This window comes from Pimephales promelas, chromosome 22, assembly GCF_988280905.1.
Source record: "Pimephales promelas chromosome 22, fPimPro1.hap1.1, whole genome shotgun sequence".
NCBI lineage: Eukaryota > Metazoa > Chordata > Actinopteri > Cypriniformes > Leuciscidae > Pimephales > Pimephales promelas.
Genome location: NC_142790.1, coordinates 6,283,579 through 6,310,561, shown reverse-complemented (window position 1 = coordinate 6,310,561; position 26,983 = coordinate 6,283,579). Strand labels below are relative to the sequence as shown.

General features: G+C 36.7%; 1 protein-coding gene across 2 annotated transcripts in view; it reads left to right on the top strand.

Moving 5' to 3' along the window:
- The window catches only part of dipk2ab (divergent protein kinase domain 2Ab), a 49,142-nt gene that overhangs the window by 18,341 nt on the left and 3,818 nt on the right, over positions 1-26,983 (top strand). For both annotated transcript variants that reach the window (XM_039666509.2, XM_039666510.2), the window contains exon 3: positions 11,875-12,178. In XM_039666509.2, coding sequence (XP_039522443.1) covers positions 11,875-12,178 — 304 coding nt within the window. The remainder of the gene's footprint in view (positions 1-11,874; positions 12,179-26,983) is intronic.

The window sequence follows — 26,983 nt, the reverse complement described above, 5'->3', positions numbered from 1 at the left end:
GCTAACATCTATTTTGGTAAGCGCAAACATCTTGATTCCAAGGTAATGAGATCCCTAATTCTGTATATTGAACTTATCCCTCACCCTGGCCCAGACTGGTACTGTAGGTGTAACTACAATTCTGCAAAAAGCATATTTCTGCATTGATGGCTACTAAAAGTAATTGTGTATTCCAAATTGTGCATTACATCATTATTAGGGCCCGACCGATAAAGGATTTTTGAAGGCCGATACCGATACAAATATTTTTGGGTTTTAAAATCCGATATTCCGATATATCGGCCGATATCGCAACAAAATCAGAAACTCGCAACAAAACATTAACAGATTTCCCTAACATTAGTTATTTGTAGTTATTTATGAGTTTTAACTAAAATAATATGATGATGCATTTTAAAAAGAAACTTGTTTCATTTATTGTCACAACATAACAGACTGATGAAAGTTGTATTAGCTAGCTTTGTGGTTAGCTAGTCTATGATGAGCCATAATTTAGCAATGGATAATGTCATACTGCAAATTAGTGATGCACCGATGTGAAAATTTGTGGACGATAACCGATATTAACATTGCTGTTATGGCCGATACCGATGTTTACCGATATCGATATCCCTGTATAGAAAACACATAGCGAGGATTAGGGCTGCACGATATTGGTAAAAAATGACATTGTGATATTTTATTTTTCTGCGATATATATTGTGATATAAAAACAATTTCACCAGATTACTTGAATTGCTCTATTTGGAAAGAATGAATCATTCTAGAATGACTGGGGTAGTTTTGTCATGGAGTAAATCCGCAGAAACTAATATTAATAGAATGTTAACAAAATTTGTTAACATTCTATTAATCTATTAACCTTACACTTTACAATAAGGTTCCATTTATTAAAGTGTACATTTAATGAATGGAACCTTATTGTAAAGTGTTTCCGATTTATGTCTCTTGAGCTCAGTGTTGGACAGATCAGTTGTTTTAACCATTCATTAAAGTGAATCGGTTCAAAGGAGTCATTAGTTCGCGAATCGGACGTGTCATTAACGGAACCACGGCACACGTTGTGTGATATCCAGGCAGTTTAGAACATCGCACGAGATTTGTCTCGACCTATTTTTACAGTCTATGGTCTCGACATTAGACACAGAAAACATTTCATCAACACGATAGATTTTTTTTTTTTGGTTTATTGAAAGTGTGGTTCCGTTTCACAATTCACAACCAGTAGTTCAGAAGAAAAAAACTTCGGTCTTCCGACCTTTTACCATCGTGTATTCTCAAAGATATTCAGTCAACTCAATTCATAAACATGCGCGAGGGGGAGAGAGAGAGCAAGACATTTTGAAGACGGCGCGCGGGACCGGTGCTTTCACTCTTGTTCACTCAGTTAAACAAGCGAAAGACATTTTGAAGACGGCGCGCGGGACCGGTGCTTTCACTCTCGTTCCCTCAGTTAAACAAGCGCAGCAGTCACTCATCTACATCACTTACCGGTCAAATATGGCTTTGGCGGGACAAAAATACGCATTAGGAAGGCTGGCAGAAAACAGCTCAGCAGTTCCAGTCTTCGTTCGTGCGCTTGATATTTAAACGCACTTGCGCTTTTAATACGCGTGCAAAAACAAACATCCCCGCCCCCACGCATGTCAAATACTGGAATGATCATCGGCCTGTTCACATCGGCCCTATTTTGACATCGGAACGATACCGATGTGTAAAAAATTTACCAAATCGGCCGATGTTATATCGGCGGCCGATATATCGTGCACCATTACTGCAAATTGTACATTGTACATTTTCATATAACAAGCCAAGGAGAGATGATATGTCTCATTGCTATAACTGTCACGCGCTATTAAAGAAATACTTCAGTTACATTGTCAAAAAATAAAAGGTCAGTCAACTACATTGCAACAACGTAACGTAAATATTACTAGCTAATTCCGCTTCACTCTCGGCTTATTTAACAGTAATAGTCGAAATGATAGTCACAAATTTTGTCATGCTTATTTGAGTTAAGAGAACTGATGGGGATGATCTTTTAATTGCTATTCAAGCAATGTATGTCTCGTGACCAACTCAACGAGTGTTGCCAACAGGGACTGTGTAGAGTGCCCTCTGTTGGACAAACTATACAACTCCAACTCTCATGACATGGTTCAAGCGTGTTTTGTGCGTTTTTATTTTATTTTTGAAATATTCATTTATCGGCCATTATAACTGCCGATACCGATAGTTTGGAAAATGCCAAATATCAGCCGATAATATCAGCCTGCCGATATATCGGTCTGGCTCTAATCATTATTAGATTATAGTAGACATTTTACTGTGCGATGCATTAGGGGTTATGCACCTCGTTACGACAATGAAACTATTTTAATTATAGTAGTAATATAGTTGAATAAAATAGTATTTTAATTATATTTATTTAAAACTATTTAAATTTTCATCATTGTTGATAAATACCATCAATGTTTTTTTCTGGGGGAACATGTGTACTTCTTAAAAAATGATAAACTGATTGCTTTTCAAATTAAATGACAAAGGTTATCACAAGGTAAGATTTGGCTATTGTAATTGTTTGATGCTAAATTCATATATTCACTTTTCCAATGGGTGATGAACACCATGATTTCAGATGTCACACTTGCATAATAATGCGAGGTTCCATCTCTGATTGCATCTTACATCTCACAAAAGGACATGAATGCCCAAGTGAACTTGATGTGCTTGTCTGAATGTACATAAAATTCCCGTTGTGATCTTCTCCCAACAACAACAATGCTTAAACACGGGCAACTAAAGCGCAAAAAATGTCCAGTGCAGGACAAGATGAAGTACTAAAAAGAAAATCATAATGATGTTCATGCCACACTGTTAAATTAAACATCAGAGCATATTTTCAGCCAATTTCACCTTTGACATTTTACCAATGTTTGCATTTCATATGGAATAATTAATGGCATGTTAGTCACGTATCATAAGGCAGTCTTGAAATTCGGTGCATGCTCTCTATCCGTATCTGAGAGCCAATCGTGAGCGTTTACATCTAGCTGCCCACAAATCCGCCTTATTTAATTGCTTGAGCAAACCTTGTTAAACAAAGAATACATTATAAAACATTACAGCATTGTAATTGGAGTTACATGGGAATTGTGGTTTAAGTGGCTATTCTCAACTACAGCATGTCAGTTCATGCTGTTAACAACTCTATTTAAAATTCTAATGTATTCTGTTAATAGATTGCTATCATTCAGATTCTTTCATTTTCAGCAAATATGGGGAAATGCTTGCACTTCTGATGTGATAACATGTTATCCAACTACAGTTACTGCTCTCATAAAAATATCATTACTTCCATTACATGTAGCCTAGGATTTTAAACCAGCAAATATTTTATCAAAATGAATATTTGAGACCAAATGATTGCGCTCCCTTTCTCTGTTGCAGTCTGTGGGTAATGCACACGTGCTCTCACTCATGTTATGAAGTCTTTGATGTTTAATAGGGATTCGCTTGCTGTCAGGATGAACCTTTTTGCAAAATGGAAATACTTTTGTGAATTTAGAGATGGGAATATAAACACAAACGTTCTGCACTATGGAAAAAATAACTACACACATTTAACATCGTATAATAGAATACATGTCACAGAAACCTAAATTTTTAGCTTGCAAGATAAAAATACACATGCACCACCTCTAGTTCTGCCAACAGAAATTCTCGCACACATTTTTTTCATATCTATTGTTGATCATTCACTGTGATTTCCACCATCTGACTCTGCACATGTAGTGTTACCAAATAATTATCTGACCCACAGATAACTTACTAGTCCACTCCTACAAACACAAGCGCCCACACCAGACTTGTTCTTTTTTGAGACGCTGTTTGGAAGGGCATGACATTGTAAAAACTGCAGGTTTACTTTTCATCATCCTATGGAGGAAAGCCATTTGTCTGAGGCTGTTTAATCCTCAACAGGGTGAGATTCTCTAGAGATCTGCTGGGCACACGGTCTCGTTCTCTCTTTTTTGTTCTCCATTTTTTTAAATGTACTTTTTCATCTTCTTGGTTTTAGCGTTAACATGGTTCATTCATTTAAGGTTTGACATTTAGCCAAAATAATAGGGCTGCCCCTGACTAAAGAATTTCCTAGTCAACTGTTAGTCGTTTTTTAAGCCATTACTGTACATTCATATATAAAATAAATAACAGCATGACATATTGTAATGAGTCTATAAAATTAGTTTCACCTTTTAAGTTGAATTACTGAAATAAATGAACTTTTGCACTATATTCAAATTTTTCACCTGATTTTCACCTGTAAGTCACAAATACTACCACCTTGTGATATTAGTTATATAGCTATATTTATACATGACATTGGGGTTACGGTTATTACCAGGACTACGATTTCAGCCAGATGGAATTGGGATTTTTGTAGATTTTACAAGATTTGAATGAGTAATTGTGCTCTTGTGTTGCACATTTTCACCAACTGATATAATATATGATTTTAATACATGTATAATGTTATAACCAAAAGAATTAGTTAACTGGTACTAAATTAAAATTTAAAGGACATTATCATCAAATGTATGACCAAAATAAACATCTGTATAATGGAAATATGTCCTCTTTTTATTCACATTTAAAAACTCCCACACCAACGACATTATTTTCTTAAACAGCCATTAACAATAACGTTCAAAATTAACATTTATTGGCCGATACCGATATGGCATTTGATATAAGATGCATCCCTAGTATTGAGCTGATTTACATATGAAAAAGGTGAGAAACCTTGACTAAAATTTTCAGTGATTTTTCAGAAAAAAATAGAAGATTGATTTTTGGCTCTTTTCAAAATAAACCACGTAAGAGGTGAGAATGGAACATGTTATGGGGATGAGAATGAAAATTTTCCACTGATTCTGAGTGGATGCAGTTTCGCTTCAGGGGGAGTTGTGCTCCCTCAGCACTTCTGAATGCCACTAAATTAACATTTTCTCTCTCATAACCATGCTTAAAAAAGATAAAGGGAAATGATTCTACCCAAGCACCTCTTTTTATTAATATTAAAGTTTAGTCAACGTTAAATGAGACCCCAGTTTCCAATTTATTTTGCCACTTCAACGCCTCATCGCTAACGTTAATAAGTCCTGGATACTGGATTAAAGCTTTAAGTGCACTGGGGGAGCGTCAAATAAGCAGGATGTTTGTTAGCTCTTCATGGACTGAACATGATTAACTACTTGAACTTTTTACTAAATTATTCCCCATTTATTTAAATGTGTGTAAGGGGTATCAATTAATGGGTGTGTTGAGAAAATTTACTGACCTAAAGTATTGTTTTGAATCTGTATTTTACATTACTTTAACTTTCTTTTCACTGTGTATCACAAGCTCAAACATTGATTCAGATACCCAGCAGATACAAATATGTGCCAATCATCATGGCAATGGCAACGTTTAAGATAACGTCATTCTTCCAACAGCTGTTATAATAACTAAATAGTATTGTTACTATTATAATTCAGTCTTGAAACTTTACATGCAATTGGCTGTATGCATGCATAAGTTCTTCGGCTGCTCTTCAGTTTCCGGTTGGGGAGATTTAAAGCGGAGGGAAAACGGGATTATGGCACAGTCTTGAAAAGTTCTCCCATCTTTGAAGCAAAACTTGAATACTTTTAGATGTCATTTAGGTTTATTTAATATGATAAACAAAGAAGCATATACAAAATGAGAGGTGTCTGTTTTGTCTGTTTTTTTGACTAACGTTTCTTTAGTATAGCCATAGAGTATAGAAGCTAGGGCTGGGGTAAACGATTATTAACTAAACGATTAGTTGGGCGATTATTTTATCGATTAGTCGACTAATCTAATGACTAATTGGACGACTAATATAAAGAATATTTTTCTGCTGCTCAATTAATAAAAAACAACAAAAAACAATGTATCTCAAATAAATACTAGCATACTGAGATACTATAAGCTGGCTAACGTTAGTCTAATGTTATGTATTTGAACACCATCATTATAACTCTACAACCGGCAAAACCGTGTTATTAAAATTTTTTTTTTTTTACAAACAGTTTTTATCATAGAGAATGTTTAAATATTAATATCAGCTGAGGAGGGAAACGGAGGCGGAGTTAGTGGTGCGATCGGAGGCTGCTACTGATGGAGATGAATCGATTCGGGAGAGGTTTGTACACCTACTGATCAGAGCGCGTGCTGACACGGAGTAAAGCCTTGTTTATAGGCTACTCCACACGTCCACACGAGCGCGAATGTGCGTGCGGCAAAAATGACGCGTTGGGTGCGCAAGACCAGGAAGACTGTGGCTGTGTACGCCTTTTTTGTAACAACGCATGCGGTGCCGCGTCCGGGATGAATGACTTCAAGCCGAATCTGCCCGAGCTTGCACGTCTCACCACACCGGCACCCAGTTTGCGCGTCTAAATTGCAAAGTTTTTTTTTTTTTTTTTTTTTTTTTTTTAAGGGTTTGTTTACTGTGTGTGATTCATTTAATGGATAGCACATTCACTTCTAGTTGTCTTCGTCCTCTATTCCGAAATGTTTCGGCCTCCCACGTGTGTGTGGCAAGCTGTACCGCCAGAAACATGCAATAAATAAATAAATAAAGAAGCGTCGACGCAAAAATATGACGTCGACGCAATTTTGACGTCGAAGCATCAACGTCATCGACGCGCCGCTACAGCACTAATAGAAGCCAATATAAATTCTCGGTATTGCATTGGACTTTTTACGATCGGCGGAAGTAATTCAGCATCCTTAGACCTTCACCGGAAATACCGCCGACCCCATATGCAATACATAGCACCATTACCTTGTGACATGAGCTGATTGGTCTTGCGATTGCTTGCTAAACATTGCTTGCTCAACACAGACTATTTAAATAATATTGTTAAATAGTCTGTTTGCTATTGGCTAGTCCTGAGACAGTTCCTCTGTAAAGGCCATTGCACACAGATACATTTTCATATGCGTTTTGATTCGTTGGCTCTGAATTGTCAAAACACCATTCAAACTGCTTGCTACGTATGCGAAAAATGTAGAAAATCGAACCGGTGCGAGTGGGATTGACATAACGTGAGGTCGTATTTATTTTTTAACGTGCAAAAATTTCGGGCTCGGTGTGCAAGGGCCTTAACCCTCTACCTCCCCCAGCTCCACCTGCTATGGGATTTATGAACATCCATTCATGTAGAATATATGTAGCAGCGAGCCTGTGTATCTAATGGTAGTAGCTGGTCCATATTTGCTCTGCAGACCTAATACATTTGCAATGATATATTCATTAACACACCAAAACTACTTTAAGAGTTGTCATGATTGATTATGCATTTATTCTATTTAAAAAAAAAAAAAAAACGGTAATAAAATAAGTGTTTCCTATTTGAACATATTTTAAAATGTAATTTATTCTGGTGATTTATTTCTGATATGTTGATTTGGTTCTCAAGCAACATTTTCTTTTTACCAGTGTTGAAAACCGTTTAATATTGCTGCTTAATATTTTTGGGAAACCATGATGCAAAGAAATTCAGGATTCTTTGATGAATATATATTTTTAATAAATGCTCTATTCAACTTAACTTTTTAAGTCGCATTTGACCAATTGAATTAATCCCAGAATGACAGATGCTGCTGCTGCATGAACTAAGCTATGTAAATGCGCCTGTATGCTGTATTGCAGAACAGCCTCCGGGCCTCCTTACGCATGTCTTTCTTTGGTAAAGGCCACCCTTAACCCTCATTAACCGAGCAAGACTTCAACAAATCCCAACACAAAAGCTACTGGCCTGCTGTTTCTTTATTCAAATCCTTCTCTTTGAGGTTTGGGAGGTGTATTCCTCCCCTCTCCCTGGACTTCTCCCCCTTCCTTCTGGAGAGCCCCTGATCGAACAAAACACAGGAAGTGTGCTGAGAGTGAGCAGCGCTTTGAGGCTCAGCTGTTCTCTGTTGATTGACCCAGTCCTCTTAGAGTATTGACCGCCCTTACTCGCAGACTGCACGCCCGCTTCCGCTCTGCCTCGCGCTAATTACTAATATCAGAGTTTGCTAATATTGTTATTATTGCACACTCCATTTTATAGTGCTTTGTAACAAATTGGATTTGTAGAAATTGTTGGCACGGTAAAGCATTGATTACGAGGGGAGTGTGTGTTTTGTTTACCGCATTGGATTTGTTGGTCTAACTGGAGCGCCGCCTGATAGTTTAAGTCTTATCTTATCTGTCCCTTCTTAGAGGCCACGGCTAAAGAGTCAAAGGCTTAGTGCAACATCAAAGCTGTCTACTTTCTGCATGTACACTGCGGATGGAGAGGAAGACAAGGAAGGGGTTTGACAAGAAAGAACTGATGAGGGACAGTGACCTTGTTACTTGTGAGAGCAAGCACAATGTAATGTATTTGGTCCAAATATTGGTTCATACAGCAGTGGGCTTCATTGTTGTAATGCAGCAAAGCCACACCTCCTCCAAAACACCTCATGTCTCAAAGCACATAACATTAAAATTCATACTTGCAGTCACGTGACTACCATGGATACCTGGCAGGCAACAAACGCTGACAAAATGGCGACAAACAGTGGCCAGCCAGGAGAATTTCAGCCTTGCAAATTTCCAAGACTACAATCAATGAACTATTTAGACCATACAGTATGTCACCGAATGTTAAAATTAGATATCAAGAAAATATTTACATACTCTGAACGTGCGATCCATACACAGCACCCGCTGATGTTTTCATTGCTTTGAGCTGGCAAGGTTTCTCTCCAGACTTGGAGTTTGGAGATATTTAATGTTACATATATCTTATAGAGAATCCGTCATCTTACACTGTACAAAATTGAAAGCCTACAAAAGTACAGATTGCTATCATTTTTTCAAGAGTGAAAACGTGACAACGCTGTCGTATGGGAGGTGAAAAACAGGAATATTTTTTATAGTCAAAGCAAAGGTCTGTTTGCTTATGTTTGCAGCTATAAGTTACACAAAGTGACATCATGTGATGAAGTCTTCGTCTGAATATGCCTGCCGGTGTTGTGCCTGAATGCGTTCAATGTTTTGGGCGAACGTGAACTGAACGTACTGTATTACTGCCTGATGAACGTTACTGTGAACGCGTTCATTTTGGTGTTTGTGAACGCACGCTCTCTCAGTTTAACTTCATACAATAGGGTGCCAGATTTCTATAGAGCATTCCAGGCAAAAAAACTGCTAAAACACACGTAAACGGGCCTTAATATGTAGCGAAAAACACCCAATCTGGCAACAAAAGACGCCAGTTTCGCACCGCGGCTGCCGTCGACAAAGTAGCGAGCGAGGAGGCGTCATATGATCATTTAAACGGGTTTTATGACAAAGTCTGTGACTATGGGAAAAATCGTACATTTCTGTGCGAACTTTGCCCGTCGATAAAATAATTGTTATCTGTGGTTGTATATGGGCTGTAGTAATAAAATTTAAAAAAGCTTGCAACATATGGAAAAAAAGAACGAATGTGTGAACTGAACTTTGAACTAGTTCACATAGAAAGTGAACTTTCCCAACACTGCTGCCGGCAAATGACAGCTTGTGAAGTAGTGCAAAATAAAAACTTATGCCAACTGTATCATAAATGGCTAGCAGTATGTCAAACATTGTAGCCTACATGCTTATCCACTCCACATAGCATCAGACAACAGATAAGAGCAGCGAAATGCATATAATTCTGTTAGGCTGTAATGTAGTATAATAATAAGTGTAAGATGGTATGCATGCAAAGTAATAGTAAGGAATAAGTAGACGCAGTACAGTAATGTCATTCATTCTACATTCATCTTCTCATATCATAGATCAAATCTCGTACAGATGAACGCGTTCTCGCCATCTACTTGCGCACGTGTAAGCACATTTATGTTAAGATTACACGATTGGCATGGTGTATCCAATCGCACAACTATCTGGCATGTCGTTTACACCCTAAAACACCAACTTTTGTATATTAAAACTAGGGTTGGGTATCGAGAATCGAGTATCGATTAGAACCGAGACTAACTTTTCGTTTTTCCCGGAATCGTTCAAAAGTTAAAATTTCGATTCCTAGTTTCGATATTCACAGTCCACTGAGCGGAAGAAGAAACCACTGAACAACACCAACGAAGAAGTGTCTACCGGAAGTGTTGGCATAACCACGCGAGTCGAACATGAGTACCTTACGTCGGCGATCCAAAGTGTGGCTTCACTTTTCTAAAAATAACGAAATCTCGGCAAAATGCTAAATTTGTGACAAAAGGAGTATTTTTACAGAAGGAGTATTTCCTTCAGAAATTATTGATTTTCTTCAGAAAGGCCGTTGGTTAGCAAGGTTAGCTAAACTTTTTTGACCCTGCCTTTTAAAAGAATCGCAATCGAGAATCGTTAGGAACCGGAATTGAAACAAGGAATCGGAATCAGAATCGTTCAAATTCAAACGATACCCAACCCTAATTAAAACTGGTGACGTCCTGGCAAGATCCTTGATTAGTTTACTGGGTTTCGTTGCTAGATATTGGCACATACACTTTAAGATTTTTAAAAGATATCTGACACTATTATTAAGATCCAATTGCATCTCAGGGGTATTGCCATCACTCCAAACTTCAGTAAATTCACTTAACTGGGTATTCCATACACAAAGAAAGATATTGTGTTCAATATACTTCATTCTGCTAAAATAGCTCAAGCAGTGTGGTTGTATGGGTTTCTGAATGCACCATTTGTGTTCTACCGTTCTGCATTACCAGTCTAAGAGTGTGTAACAAAAAGCTCTCGTACTGAACTGCAGCCATTTTATTCTTCGTCCTTTTACTGATTGTATGTTTTTAAATAATATGTGTATAGTGAAATATTAATGAGACTCTACATTAAACTTTAACCAGATTCTGAGGCAGATTAAACTACACTATTATATTTCTCTGACTGTGAAATAAAAGGGAATCCAATTGCAGTTGTACGCCTTTTTCCCTTGCGTAGCGCTGTCTGTCAATATCAATGAAGCCCGTGTGAGTCATTTGAGTAGCTCGGAAAAATAAAGCAGGTGAAATTATTGCTGAATATCAAGTTCCCACAGAAAAACCAGACGACGAATTTGTACATTTCAAATATGAATCATTAAAATAGAGTGCCCCTCTGATTGAATAAACCAGATTTTGTTTCCTGGACAGTGAATGTATTTGTTTTTTCCTTTTATTTTGCTCTAATTTGTGCTCTTTCATATCTAATTGACTCTGCTTTTCCATGCCGCGGTAGATGGAATAGACAGAGTCGCTGTAATGAGACGTGCCCACTCAAGGCCCTGAGAGACCAACCCAGTTACTGGGGTACAGCTGCTTTACTTGCCTCATTTGTGTATATCTGAAGAGGATAGCAAAGTAAAGTCACAACTGACAGATGCCTCCCCAGCATCCACAATTTTCCTGCCCCGATGTGAGTCAGACAAAACAAGCATCATATTAAAATAATAACCTGCTGTTTTGCATGCAATTGATGTAGTGTTTCCCCCCCTCTTCAAGTAGCCCTCCTACCAGAGCTGTTAGCTTTCATCTCAAAACATTGCAATTCCGACGTCTGGACACCAGAAGCATTACCGTCAGCGTTGAAACCAATCACAATTCCCCGTAGTCCAATTTACTGTTGTTTTATGAAGGTATTTGAAGTTCGTATGGAGTAGCCAACTTAGTTTGGCCGATGAAACGTTTTCATTTGAACTTGATGACTGTTGAAGGGGTACGATGGGAATTTCGAAAACTCGCTCGGTATGGTCTTTTAACTGTCATTGTATATAAACTCCAAATCGTTCTCTTGTGTGCTCTTTTTAGAGTTTCCCTTCAGACGAAGGCTGGCCGTTTGCGAAGTACCTGGGTGCTTGTGGGCGGATGGTGGCGGTGAACTACGTGGGTGAGGAGCTGTGGAGTTTCTTCAATGCTCCCTGGGAAAAGAGGGTAGACCTGGCCAAGCAACTGATGGACATTGCTGAGCAGCTTACCAACAACGACTTCGATTTTGCTCTCTACCTGCTGGACGTCAGCTTCGATAACTTCGCTGTGGGCCCGCGGGACGGGAAGGTCATTGTTGTGGATGCGGAGAATGTTGTGGTGGCCGACAAGAGGTTGATAAAACAAAGTAAGTAAATGAGTTGCCCCTCCAGTAAATCTCATTCTCTTCACACAGAGTTTGATTTGGCGCAGTTACAATTGCATCCTACACTCTAATATGCTCCCCCAAAGATGTATTAAAGGGATAGTTCACTTTGAAATTAATTTTTGATATGTTTTAGCTTACCTCAAGGGCATCCAAGATGTAGGTGTGTTTGTTTCCACAGTATTTTCAATTTTGACATTTTTCAGTCAAACCATTGTTTTCTATCAGTCATACACTGGAGGCAAAGGGGGTCCACCAAAAAGCCTGCACAGAGAAGTCAAAATTAAACATGATTTAATGACTCGTAAATGTAAGTACACATTGATGGTCTAAGACACGAAACGAGCGGTTTGTGTGAGAAAACGAACAGTATTTATATTGTTTTTACCTCTTGTAATCATAGCCATGACAAAATGATCTGACGGCACGGGCGCTTCGGTCTGCGCATGCGCCGGAAGAGATCGCTTGCGCGCCTACGTCACTCTTTGTTTATACAGAGTTTTCGGACGTTTTACCTTTCACTAAACATATTTAGATATAAGGGAAACCGTAATGGAAGACGATTTCGGTATATATAAATATGTTTTGTAAAAGGTAAAACTTCCGAAATCTCCGTGTAAATATTGAGTGACGTCACACGCAAGCGATCACTTCCGGCGTAACATTGAACTGATTCAGTTCGGTTCAGTTGGACATTGCCCAACTGATTCAGATCACTTGGACGTCACTGTGATTACACGAGGTAAAAACGATATAAATACTGTTCGTTTTCTCACAAAAAAACGCTTGTTTCGTGTCTTAGGCCATCAATGTGTACTTGCATTTACGAGTAATTAAATCATGTTTAATTTCTCTGTGCACGCTTTTTGGTGGAGCCCCTTAGCCTCCAGTGTATGACTGATAGACAACAACGGTTTGACTGAAAAATGTCAAAATTTAAAATACCGTGGAAACAAAGACACCTACATCTTGAGGTAAGCTAAAGCATATCAAAAATTAATTTCAAAGTGAACTATCCCTTTAATAGCACCAAAGATACACCATAAATGCAGTCCATACAGTTAGTGTGCTACATTCCAAGTCTTCTAAAGTCATACGATTGGTTTGTGTGCAGAACGAACCAACATTTTAAGTGATTCTCTCTGTTGAACTGTTAACTGCTGCCACTAGAACACTAGTCGGTGATTCTGTGCAATGGATCAAATTGTTAGTTGAAAACTTTTTGTTTGTTTTTTGTGAACCATCAGTTTTTTGGTTTGTTCTACTTTCAAAGCTATACAATTACTACAGAAGACTTGAAATATAATGCACAGACTATTTCTATGCATACAGACTACTGTTATGATAATTTGTGGTGGTGTGTATACTTGTGAATACTGTACACATGGAATGATATAAAAAGACAAACATTGGCAGACATTTATTAAAATATCATCTTTTGTGTTTAAAAATGCATACATCAGGGCTCCAGACTAACTTTTTTTACTAGGAGCGCTGTTGCCCCTGACTGAAAATTTTAGGAGCGCAAGCAAAAAATTTAGGGGCACACCTTAAATAAGCTTGCAATGCAATTATTCAAATTTCCCACAAAATAACTGTAATACTGACAAATTCTTTAACAATAAATAGACTTAACATTATGATATGCTGTTTTATTTTAACTTCACAGGGCTCCAGACCCAAAGTTGAGGGCAGCATCACCTCAAATGAGAACTCACAGTTCTATAAAAAAAAAAAAAAATCTGGTAGCACTGGGGCTAACAATAAATCACTAAGCTTAATTTAGGGTGTAGATGAAATTAACTTTAGTTTTTATCATTTATAATGTCTTAATATTAATTAATAAAAGTAGTGAAAATATGTATATGGAGTGAAAATAGCCAATAAACATCCTACTGTTTACAATGGTATTATTATTATTATTTTAAGTGTTTAAATAAGAGTTTTCCAACATCTTAAAATTTTTCGTTTAAGGACAATCTTTAAAGGATGAACAAAAAATGTGTTGGTATGGTAATCACATAAAAAATACAAAAAAATAAAACATTTATATGATATTATTGAAGTGCTGGGAAAGGATGTGTAGTAGGCTACTTACACATTATCATATTTATGGTAAGAGTTAACTTGCATAAATTCATGGTTCTGTTAGGCTGATTTGTGGACTGAAAGCCTTCTATAAGTGTTTTTCCTGGTTTCCACGTCAGCGCTGTTTGATCTGATATGGTTTATAACAGAACTCTGCGCCGAATCGAAGTGTTCACTGGATCTCGTGGTGTTAATGTTATTAATTCTGAGGCGAATTCAATGGATTTCTTCACTGGCTCTAGTAACAGTGTTGCGTGAGCGAGATCGGCCCGCGACTGGCAAGTTCGGGGCTTTATTTTGTCAATGGTTCGGATCGCTGCTGCAGCTCCACGGTCCTAATCATACATGAGTGACGTATTTTCGTTCCACTTTCATTAGGGCCCAAGCCCTGAAAGGGCGAAGGCCCTATTGTTTTCCTTAGGATTATTATTATTATTATTAGGGCCCAAGCCCTGAAAGGGCGAAGGCCCTATTGTTTTCCTTCCGATTATTTTTTTTTTTTTTTTTTTTCTTTTATTTTTCTAACGACTATTCGGGCACTTTTGGGGCCCTTAACATGCTCGAAAACTCTTGAAACTTTGCACACGGGTCAGAACCCGCGGCCATCAGGGCCGGGCTGAAGCTGGTACCCGGGCGTGGCAGGGGGGCTCGACAGCGCCCCCTGGAACGGGGTCCGAACACTTGGTCCATAAATCAAACACGCTTGCATGTAATAATATGAAACTCGGTACACATGTTGATCTCATCGTTTCATCTATACCTCGCGCTTTTACTTTTTACCCCAGCCCAACAGGAAGTCGGCTATTTAGGGTTGTTCGTAAAACACTCGCAATGGAATTTTTAATACTCCTCCTAGAGCTTTGATCCAAATTCGACGAAACTCGGTCAGCGTGAAGTCAAGACATTGAGGATGAAAGTTTGCGAGGGGATTTTTGATATCTCGAACGGTTTGGCCGTGGCGAGGAAACAAAATTATGGCGAGAAACGTGAAACAGGAAGTGTATCATAACTTCAGCATACATCAACCGATCTTGATGAAACTTCAGCAGTGTGTTCGCTGTAAGAGGACGATCACATGGATGTGACTATTGTGAGTCAAAGTTATAGCGCCACCAACTGGCAGCAGGAAGTGTGTCATTTTCAAAATGCTTTGAAATCACCCTCTAATTTTAACTCGATTTGCTTCAAACTTCATCTGTATAATGCAAATACATGGCAGATGAAGACCTGTAAATGGATTCTTGATATCTTTGAAACTGTTGCCGTGGCAACGCATCAAACTTTACCATTCTTTTAGGATGCTTTTGAGACTCTTAGCATGCTTCAAATTGCATGAAACTCGACAGACACATCACATTTATTAGCCAGTAGACATGTGCAACATTTCAGAAACGGGCGTGGTGAGGGCTCAGTAGCGCCACCTTTTGACAAAAGTGGGGTTGTTAGTTTTATCTACAGTTACAAAAATCGGTATGTATATTGTACTCCTCGAGCCGGACAACTTTCTAATTGGCACTCATTAGCTAGGACCCACAGAAAGTCAGATATGTTTGTTTGAATGTAGAGAAAATCTCAGAATTTTGCCAGTCTCTCAGTGTCTCTCTGTGTGAGTGAGAGGAGGGGCGCCTGTCAGGTTAATTTTAACCCTTTATTTGCTGTGTGCGAGTTCTCTGGCATTTTCGGGGGCCTTAACATCCTCTAAAACTCTTGAAACTTTGCACACGGGTCAGAACCCATGGCCATCAGGGCCAGGCAGAAGCTGGTAACCGGGCGTGGCAGGGCGGCTCGACAGCGCCCCCTGGACTGGGATTCGAAAATTTGTCCATAAATCAAACACACTTGCATGAATTAATATGAAACTTGGTACAATTAAAGATCACATCAGGCCAAACAACTTTCGTGCTCTAAGTTTTAAGAAGGAAGTTGGGAATTATGGGTTGTTTGAATAATTCTCCTAGGAGAAATACATCAAATTACAACGCATTTGTTTACCAATCACAACCAAACTCGGTGTGCATGAAGTCAAGACATTGAGGATGCTCAATTCCGGACGGATTTTTGATATCTCGAACGGTCTGGCCGTGACGAGGAAATGAATTTTATGACTAAAAAAGGACACATAAAATGTGTTATAACTTTGCTCATTTTACCTACAGTTACAAAACTTTCCACGTATATTGTTCTCGTCAAGCCGATCAACTTTCCAATTTAAAGTCATTCGCTCTGAGCAACAGAAAGTCAGATATTGTAGTTTGAATGGATTTATTTCCCCTGCGATTCACTCACTCTCTCTCTCTCTCTCTCTCTGTGTGGGTGTGTGTGTCTGTGTGGGGAGGGGAGGGCTGTTGTCTGTGTTTGTGTGTATGTGTGGGGGGGAGGGGAGGGCTGTTGTCTGTGTTTATGTATGTTTGAACCACACAGTGTGGCTGGCTGCAATTTTTCCTATAAGTCCTTGTCTCTAAGTCCTAGTCTTTTTGCATAACAATTTTGTATTTTTTTTAAATGACAAAATAGGCATATAACCCCCATCTTTTAAATGTATAGTTTGCTTTAAATAAAAGTAAGATTGTATTTGTAATTGAAGCTGAATGAATTTAAAATTCTTGTGCTATATTTCAATATATTTGTTTTCCTTAAGATTTTAAAACACTAACTTCATTCTTTTCTGAATTACAAATTTGTTTCTGTATAAAATAATACTCTGACTAAAAACACATTTGATGTTTCTTTTTGTATTTTTATTTACATGTATTTATGTATGTGTGTGTGTGTGTGTGTATGTATGTATAAAGTGCAGGTTTTTTTAGATAAAGTAGAATTTCTATAACTATGTGTTGAACTGATAAATCACTCTTGTGTGTGTTAAACACAATCTACTTAATACAGACAACTTCATTATAAAGATAAATAACAAATCCAAAAAAATATATGATTATAATCTATGACAAAAAAAGCCATTACAAACTATATTAGTGGTAAATACACATTGCTCTTTGTATTGTTGTAAAATACATTCATGAAAAACAAGATAACAAAAATCAAAAAGATAAATTATTTTAGATAATTATTTTAAATGTATAGCAGAGATGTTAAATGAGGCAGCAACATACAAACTTTCTAGAACAACATGGACCTGAATAGCTGGTTTTTATGGAGGACAGTGAATAGGAAGAGGGTGCAAATCAAACAGCTCATTATCAGACTACACAGCAAACAGCTTAAGTTTTTAGTGCTTTGTTTGAGGTTTTTAGTGCTCTGTCCTATCTATTATCTACATATAATAGATGGAACAGAACAAGAAAGGCAATTAATAATCTGTCATTGCGTCACTGCATTATGATATGAAAGGCTCAGTACAGTGTGGCACAAAACGCTTATGCGCATCCCGAGTGGAGAATGATGCGCTTAAAGCCACATGGAGTTACAGCGCACAGCGCATCGAGTCCGCATTGATGCAAGCTCTACAATACACTTCTTTTCGACAGTCAAAGTGGGGGTTACGTTTTTGCACGTCATACAGAATAACCCTAAAGGCACCAAGGTGGCGGTGCCACCGGCTTTATATTAAATATAAATATAGCTGTGAGCAGCGATAAAGGGCCAAAGCCGGTGGTACCACCATCCCGGTGCCTTTAGGTAACTAAAGGCATCGGGGTTGCGGTGCCACCGGCTTGGGCCCGCAATCGCTGCTCGCAGCTATATTTTTGTTTGCATTCGCTGCTAGGTAACGACTAAAGAGTCGATAGATCGCTGATTGCTCAGACGCACATCAGGTTGTGATATTTGTTTCCGTCTCCTTCCCACAAACGTTTACGCGCGCTATTCTTGTCACGGATTCATTGACGCGCCTCTTCCACGCTTTACCATGCGTTTAACGTGTGGCAAATTTACTGGTCGCACATGTGCGACTGGATGTAAAATTCAGTCGCACACTCTCAAATTTTGGTCGCAAAATGCGACCATTTGGTCGCAGTCTGGAGCCCTGTACATACAAGTTTGGAACAGTGGTACTAATTTTAACTAAAACTTCAACTACTAAAAATTATTATTTTTATTTGAAATAAAGTGGAAATCAAATAAAATGATGATGGAAAAACAAAGAAAGATTATTATTATTATTTTAATGATCAGACAGTAACCAGTTGTGCCAAAGCTCTACATACAATAATTTACTCAAGGTACATTATAAACCCTGCTAAACACCTGCAGAACTCAGAATGACGCAGAAGTGCTGTTACCTCAAGTACGTCACCAGCACACAGAGACATGTGCCTTTGTGCCTTTAGACCAGAATCTCAGGGGAGATACCCAACATCAGATAGAACACTATTCAGAGAACAAGGTTTGTTCTTGAAAGCCTCAGATAGAATACGTGTCTATGTGCGGGTGTGTGCGAGAGACTCGCACGTGAGGACAGAGTGACGCCAGTTGGTTCTCTCTTAAATGGTGACTTGTAACAGTGCCAGAAGCCTCACAGAAGAAGCTCTGTCATTGAAGTGGGACCGAGCCCTCGAGGGGAGGGTGTCCCCTTTTACCAGTCAAACAGCTCAGCTAGGATGAATTTAAATTGTTTTACCTCCGCTTTGAAGAAGTATTTAAAGCACTGTTTTTAAAAGCTTGCTTAAGGACACTGGGATTCATTCACAATTAATTACCTTTAAGCTGCATAATTATGTGAGTAGAAAACATTTTCATGCTGAATTTACACTGATTTCACAACAGGTGCGATATTGCAGAAACTGACATTGTGATATATTAAGTTTTCCTGCTATATATTTATATATATGAAAACTGTTTCACCAGATTACTTGAATAGCTATATTTGGAACGAGTTAATCATTCTAGAAAGATCAAGTTGATTTTGTATGGGGGTGAATCTGCATTGAAAATAATGAACACATTTTTACAAATTACAAGCATTACATAAATACAATAGAACCAAGATTAAACAGTGGTTTGTTTTTCAGGCCAGTCTAACAGTATTCAGGTACAGAAATTAAATGATCAAATGTAAAATAGCTGCATAGCCTTCACTGTATAAATTAGATACAATTAGTCTTTGTTAAAGCTACAAAAGTGATTTTTCACTTTGTATTTTGTTTTATTTTATTATTTTTATTATTAACGTTTCTTCTGAACTGTTCCTCTGAATTTGAACATTCCTTTCTGTACATGATTGGTTCTTCACGAGCTGTCCTTCTGACGGTTGAAGTTAATTTTTCAAACTTTCTTTGTCTTTTTCTTATACACAACATCTTTGTGATAGTCATATTTGCTTTTTATTTTCTTTATACAACACTATTATATTGATTTTTTTTTCTTTTTTCGGAAGGCGCATTTACTTTTATTATACTTTTGAAATACAAATAATTCTTTCTACACATGTATAGTGTCTCAAGCAAATTACTGACTTTGCACATATCAAAGCAAAACTTTACTTCACTATATTTCTATTAAATCCTAATCTAATTATGACAAATTATATATTTTTGGAAAGGTCTAAGACTTCTAATTAAATATTCGACCCCTGTTTTGTGTTAAATTATGTAGGAAGAGTAATTAATGAATTTATGACAAGAAAATCTGCATCATAACAGGAGGTCTGACCTTTGTCACAAAAAGTTGATGCACCCACTTTTAATCATTGAAACTTCGGTTTTTATGCTAAAAGTTCATAATAAAACATATAATCTAGTATTTTTCAATAAAAAATAAAAAGTATAGTATAAAATTATCCTCTAAAAATGATAATATATATGTATATATTATCCTCTAAAATATAATAATATTTTTTATCGCCTTTTTTTATTATATCACACATTTTAGTAGTTATCATAAATTAGGTATCATTTGAAAGCTTATAAACTCAGAATTCATCCTGTGAAAACCATTTTATAATTGAACATTGCGTTACCATAGAAACGGTACTTATTTTATGAGGCTCCTCCCCTTTTGGGCATCCTTATTTTTCATAATTTATGATCAAAACCTTTATTAATCTTGACAAAACACATATTGTCAGAAAGGTCTGAGTCTGAAGGTTCCAAATTTTGTGACAAAATTGATATTTGGACAGAAATGTATTAATTTGTTATGGCAGAATGTACACAACTAAATTCAATGGAATTCAATGGCACCCGGTGGCTATTTTTGGTACTACGCCTAAACAAAATCTCATGGGAACTTCAATTTTTGTGATATCAACTTCAAATTTGGAACATAACTTGGTTCGATTTATGGCTTTGATTTTATAGTAATTTTAGAGTAAAAATATTTTGTAAAATATATATTTTATATAAAATAAAAAAATATATAGTACAGTATATTTGATTTACTGTGAATTAAAACTTCCATTAAAACTTTTTCATACTTTCATTTTTTGAAGTGTTTTAATAATCTGCTGAGTGTTTTCTTTAAAACAAGACCAAACTTGGGTATATATTCCAAGGCATTCTTAAATTACAACCATTTAAGTGTGAATAGAGCATTAACCCCCATTCTCAAAAAAAAAGGGGGGGGGGGGGGGTGACAGTTAAGGGGTTAAAGATTTAAGTAGGGAATTTAATACATTTCTATTGAAAAAAAAATAGCTCAAAAACAGAATAAATCCTCAGGCCCTTAATAATAATAATAATAATAATGTATAATATTTCAACCTCATGAAAACCTATTATTTAATAACATGGCAGGCATATAAGGCCTACAAATGCAGTAACTCAATAAATTAACATTGGCACTCAGAGTACACTACGTGATGCTTCTGAGCGAATCACGTTAGCATTTGCTTTAAATCATCCTTTGTACATTCACGATTGGTTACTGATAGAAAGAAAATGACCATATTTGGGTTACATAGCATTGTGCAGGAGATTCAGAGCTTTACAATTACAACCATAGATGTCATATAGAGACTAGATTGGCCGCTGGGCACCGAGAAATCCGGCTGCCATCTTGAACCGGTCATATTCCTATTGTGTTGTATAGCAGCAGTAGATGACAAAGCACTGTGCAGCATATTCCCGCTCAAATCGGTGGACTATCGCTCGGGAATTACTTTTCACAAGTAAGATTTAACATTACCTGACTAATGTTTGTATTTTGTGAATAAAATATCCCATGTGTCTTGTATCATAGCTACAGGTTAGACCGTGAAAATCGGTTCTGTATTCAGTGAGAAATTATTAATTAAATGCGGTGACAGCTCATTGCACCTGCCAAATAGATTAAACTGAGCAGAGCAGATGACCGGTTTAAGATGGCGGCCCCACGGCTCGTCCGTGCCAATAGGCTGTAGCAGTTGATGGGGCGTCTATCTATATGATGTCTATGTTTACAACGATATCGTCAAGACAGACTTCAGTATATAACTTCTTGGTAAATCTGCTAAGTAAACAAAATGTAATAAACATCTTAATTTATATTTTCAACATTGTCTTTATAGTAGCTTGAAATAACACATAATAAAGGAGTAATTTAGCCCAAAATATCAAAACTGATCACTCCATGAAAAATCAATGTTTTTGCCTGCCGTGTCTCGCCTTAAATCAATCAAATATATTTGTTAGAAAGGCTGGTCAGCATGGTGTAAACCTCTCATCTCATAATTCATTTCATTTAAAGCAGCACCGCTACAGGCATCAACACACCATCTGTGTATAAACACACCGCCTAAAACAATAAATGAAGACGGCTCAATGTCAAATCTTCTCTTTGATCACCCAGTGAGTCGGCGCGCTCAGATTATTGAATGAATCATTCTGCATCCTCTGCGCCAATCTCAATATGAGCTGTTCTTGAGAGGACTTTGATACTGATGGTGTACAGCAAATGCTTATAGTTATTGTGCTTGCTTAATTGTTGCCTTACCCTATTGGAGGTCTGGGCTTAGTGTCCATATATCCCTGAAAAAAAGTGTCTGAATGGGGTTTTGTGGACCTGACACAGTCTGATTAATTATACAAGGCTCACTCCACTAGTCGATTATGATAATTGGTTGTTTTGCACAACCCGAATAGTAAGACAAAAACACTTAAAACAAGATAAATTTACCTGAGATGCAACATTAGCTAAATTTTTCTTGGATTTTTGGATGTTTTTTTTTTTTTACTTGTGTATTTGCATTATCCCAAATGTTTCCAACAATTTTAACCCTCAGGTGCTCTTCGGTCATTTCTGACCGAAAAATTTTCTGTTTTGAAATGTAAAAAATCACAGCTTCATCGGAATGTTACGAAACTTAGTGACTTTTATGGCATTGGGTAAGTGAACACAAAAAAAATTGAGGTCATGATCCGAGCAGGCTAAGTGGTCGTAAAAAAAATAGTCACACTTGTGCTCTTCGGTCAAAAATGACCGACCATAGGAAATGAATGGGAAATTGACAAAAACACAAAAACTTTGAGAATTTTTGTGTGTACAATCTACAAATCGGCCACGATGCAGAAAAAAAGTGCTCAGCATTGAAGGGGTGACACTCTAAAATATCAAGAGTGCAAAACAGACATACCCACCCACACACACACATACACACACACTTTTATACACAAAAACACCAATAAATTGTGATTAAAGAAATCTGTTTTGAATATTTAAAAATCACAGCTTCTTCAGAAAATTACGAAACTTGGTCACTTTTATGGCATTGGGTATGTGAACACACAAAAAAATTGAGGTCATGATTCGAGCAGTTTAAGTGGTCGTAAAAAAATGAGTCACACCTTTGCTCTTCTGTCAAAAATGACGACCCATAGGAAACGAATGGCAAATTGACAAAAAAAAATAAAAAATTTGTGAATATTTTTTTTTTTAATAAGAAATAGTTTTTGAGATTGTTTCAACTATATATTCAAATCCACCAACAACAACAAAAAATGTGTTCATAAACAGCTGGGGAATTCACATGCCTCTCCATAGAGAGCTGTACATGCCATCTAGTGGTTGCACCATGATTCTACGCTTTTTCTCTATACTGTAACCAGATGGTGCTAATTCTCTTCAAAACATTTTTTTTTTCTGAAGGCCTAGACTCTATTTTAAACTAAAATACTGCATTAATATTTTTTTGAAAAAAAATAATATATATATATATATAGAAAAATATATATATTTTTCCATGGCAAAAATAAACTATAAATATTGCATAAATATTAATAAATTAAATTAAATTGTCTCAAAATACTAAATTAAAAAGAATAAATATTATAGAACAAAAATAAATTGCATTGGTTTTACTGGGATGGAGAAAGTTTCATTTTTAGGTGTCCGGTCACTTTTGACCGGGAAGATAACAAGTGTGACTCCGAAACGAAGAGCACCTGAGGGTTAATTAGTGTAACGACCCGTGTCATTGCGTCGCTTGTCAATGATGTCATATCCACGATTTCCGGTTTTACTTCCGTAGAAACCATGGAAACATCAAAGACTCATTAATATATTATGTGTTTTATTGGACAGGCGAGCAACTGTTTGGATGCGTGCATCAGAAACAACATTTGGTCAAGTGGCTAACATAGCATAATCAGAAAGAGCTTTATTTCTAGGAGCAGTAATACAGCATTTTCTTCACACATTTTACGTAATGTACTCTGCAGTCTGTAGTGGAAAACGTTTTAAATATCTATCTATTTATCTATCTTTTTTAATTTATCTTTCTGCTATTTTTATTTTTGTATTCATTACATTTGCTTTTTTATGTATTGTGAAATGCCAACTTCATGAATGACAATTTTACACATTTGAGTGTGTATGCCCAGTTGATTTATAAATGCCAGTCATTGTAATTAGACTCAACAGGACATTTAGCACTGAATCAAGAATTTGATGTAGAAACATTTCAACAGCTGTCTGTGCAACTAGATTGCGACTAAAAAGACCCTTTGTTATAAACTATTGATGGCACAAAGACCAGTCATTTAGGCTGCAAGTTCACCAGTGCAGTATTTAAAGAGCACAAAGCAACATTGATCCACTGGTCTGTAATGAAATTATCTGCAGTGCTTTGGAGAGCCCAGCAGAAGTCTTGGAAACAGAATGTTTGTCTAGACCAGCGATGCAGGGAAAGCCACAGCCTAAAATGAATTTCGATCTGAAGCACGGCTCCGCACCACTGACGCTCACAATCACATTTGTCTCCTTGGCCTGCTAAAAATGATCAAGTAGCTTCCTTCCAGCCTCGCAATGGGCGGATGTCTTGTCCGGACATAATACAGCACAGATTAAGATGATGTGTTTGTAAAGACAAAGGAGAAGGGAAGAGAGGGAGGGGATTCAGAGGAACAAGGGAATTGCTCTGAATCATTTTCTCTCTTTTTTTTTAAATAATGTTCAAGGTTAAATTAAACTGAATGTTTATAATCTTTGACATGCTGTTGGTTGAATTTGATATCATTTTCTGAAATTCCAACATTGATCCGTTACACACAATTTCTCTACTGAAAAAAATATCACTGTCCCCTCGCTATTATTTACAGTCAAAGCATTATGAAATTGTTTACTTATGATTTGCGATGTAAAAAGATTTCTCGTGTCATGACCTCTCTAAATATTTATTTAAATTACTTTTTTTTTTTTTAAATTTAGGGGTTTTATTTATTTTGAAAAAGTTGACAATATTTTGTACAATAAGAAAGAAAACTTATGACTACTAATTTCCTTCTAACCCCCCACCCCACACCCACACTTATTTATTTAAATTACTAATTAATAATTTAAAATACAGCTTAAAATATTTGATACCACTTTACAATACAGTTTAATTAGGTTTTACTTTACTTAACAGCAATACTTCTTCAGAATTTATTAATCAAAATTAATTTCAACATTTACTAAAACATTATCAAAATCAACAATCAAAAAATGTGAAGAAACAATGAACGACTCAATTTTTATTAACTAACATTAACAAAGATTAATAAATACTGTAATGTTTTTTTCATTGTTAGTTTTTAGTTATTACAGTGTACAACACGTTTTATTAGTTTACATTAGTTAATGTATTAACTAAAAATCTAACAATGAACAAAACATTTGCAACATGAAAAATGGGCCTTTTGTCCAGTTTGCATAAAATGTATCGTAGATAAATCTCTGACAAAATAAAGACAGGTTAAAGCTTTGCTAATTGAATTTTCAGTGTTAAAAAAAATCCAGTTCTATAATAACCACCTAAAGCACTGTATTCTCTGCTTCTGCAGGTTATATTCTACAATAAATGTAAGAGTAGTGCTAATTTTCTTTTTCCATATTTGCATAGAGCATTAATTTGTTTCTAATGTAAGAGTATTAATGCATATGGGGAAAAAGTGAGAAAAAAAACGAGCTAAATAAAAGCACACAACAGATACTGTACATGGACTTTAATATGTACCTCTGCGGGGTACTGAAACAGATGTGTGCATTTAGAGGCAAGACAGGGTCTGATCACACATCAGTCACACAGACCGACATCTACTGTACCAGAGTAAATGACATCTCTTCACCTTGGCTCTTAGAGTCTGCCGATCTGTGTTGAGCAGTGATTGAGTTTAGGCAATGGTCTGGGGCCTGAGGCAGAGCCTGATGCCGGAAACGTAGATTGAGTCATTGGAGTGGAGGAAGGAGTGGCAGGAGTGCATTGTTTCTCAAACATGATTAGGGGTTGGCATCTCCTGGGTTGTTTCACTCTAATCAATTTGATCATTAATGCAACTCCAAAGAGTTTCTCATCATAGAGAATGTTATTTATTTGCCCTGGTTGTCAGGGTCTTGAAAAATAAATGTGGAGATGGTTGTGTGTAGTCTGTGTTCTGGGTAGAGAAAACTGCCAATTTGTGTCCCTTTATTAAGGAAGGAACATGCTGTACTTCAGAAATGTCCACCTGATTGCTTTTGTGCTAAGTCACAAATTGCTCTCTTGGTCCACCGACTGATATTTTCATTGTGTTCAAACTGAAGGAGTGTGTTCAAATTTGATTTATAAAAAAACTAAAAATGTTTTCCATTGTAAAGGCCCGCTGAAGTGACCTTGAATGCACAGCATTATTCAATGTGTTGATGTAATATCCACTGAGACAGCTCCACCCCTTTCTTTTAATAGCCTATAGCGTTTTGTTTATATCTCAGATCGGCCAGAGTTATTGAAAGCTACACAAATTAGGCTTCAAAGAATAGAACATTTTTTAATTTAAGTGAACTTCAAAAAATCCTCACATAAACCCTGTTACCTTTGTTCTTTGATTAATGACAGACAGAATTAGTCTGCTGTCACTTTAAGACCTGCCGCTGCTGCACGTGACTGGGATCTCACACGCGTCTCATTTTCTCTCAACTCTTTATGTTCATTTAAGACCAACTCATTTATGAGGATACTTATGAGTATATCTGGTCTATTTCAGTTGTCTTTGTTCTATTGTTTGTTTTCCTATATGATTGTAATTAGGTTTTTTTTTTCTTTATCATTGTTTACTTTTTTGACTTTTTTATTTTTAGTTTGAAAAGTAGCCTATTACGTTTTTTTGTGATTGAAAATGGTGAGGTATTTATAAAATAAATCTAAAAAATGTTGACATCACAACAACCTTATTTGAAGCAAAAATAACTAGATTTAGATCATACATTATTTCATTTTTCTTTGTATTTATCATAACATTAAACATACTCCTATTTTCATATAAGAGTTTGGTTAATTTGCCTACCCCATACAATCGCTAATAAAAGTTATTA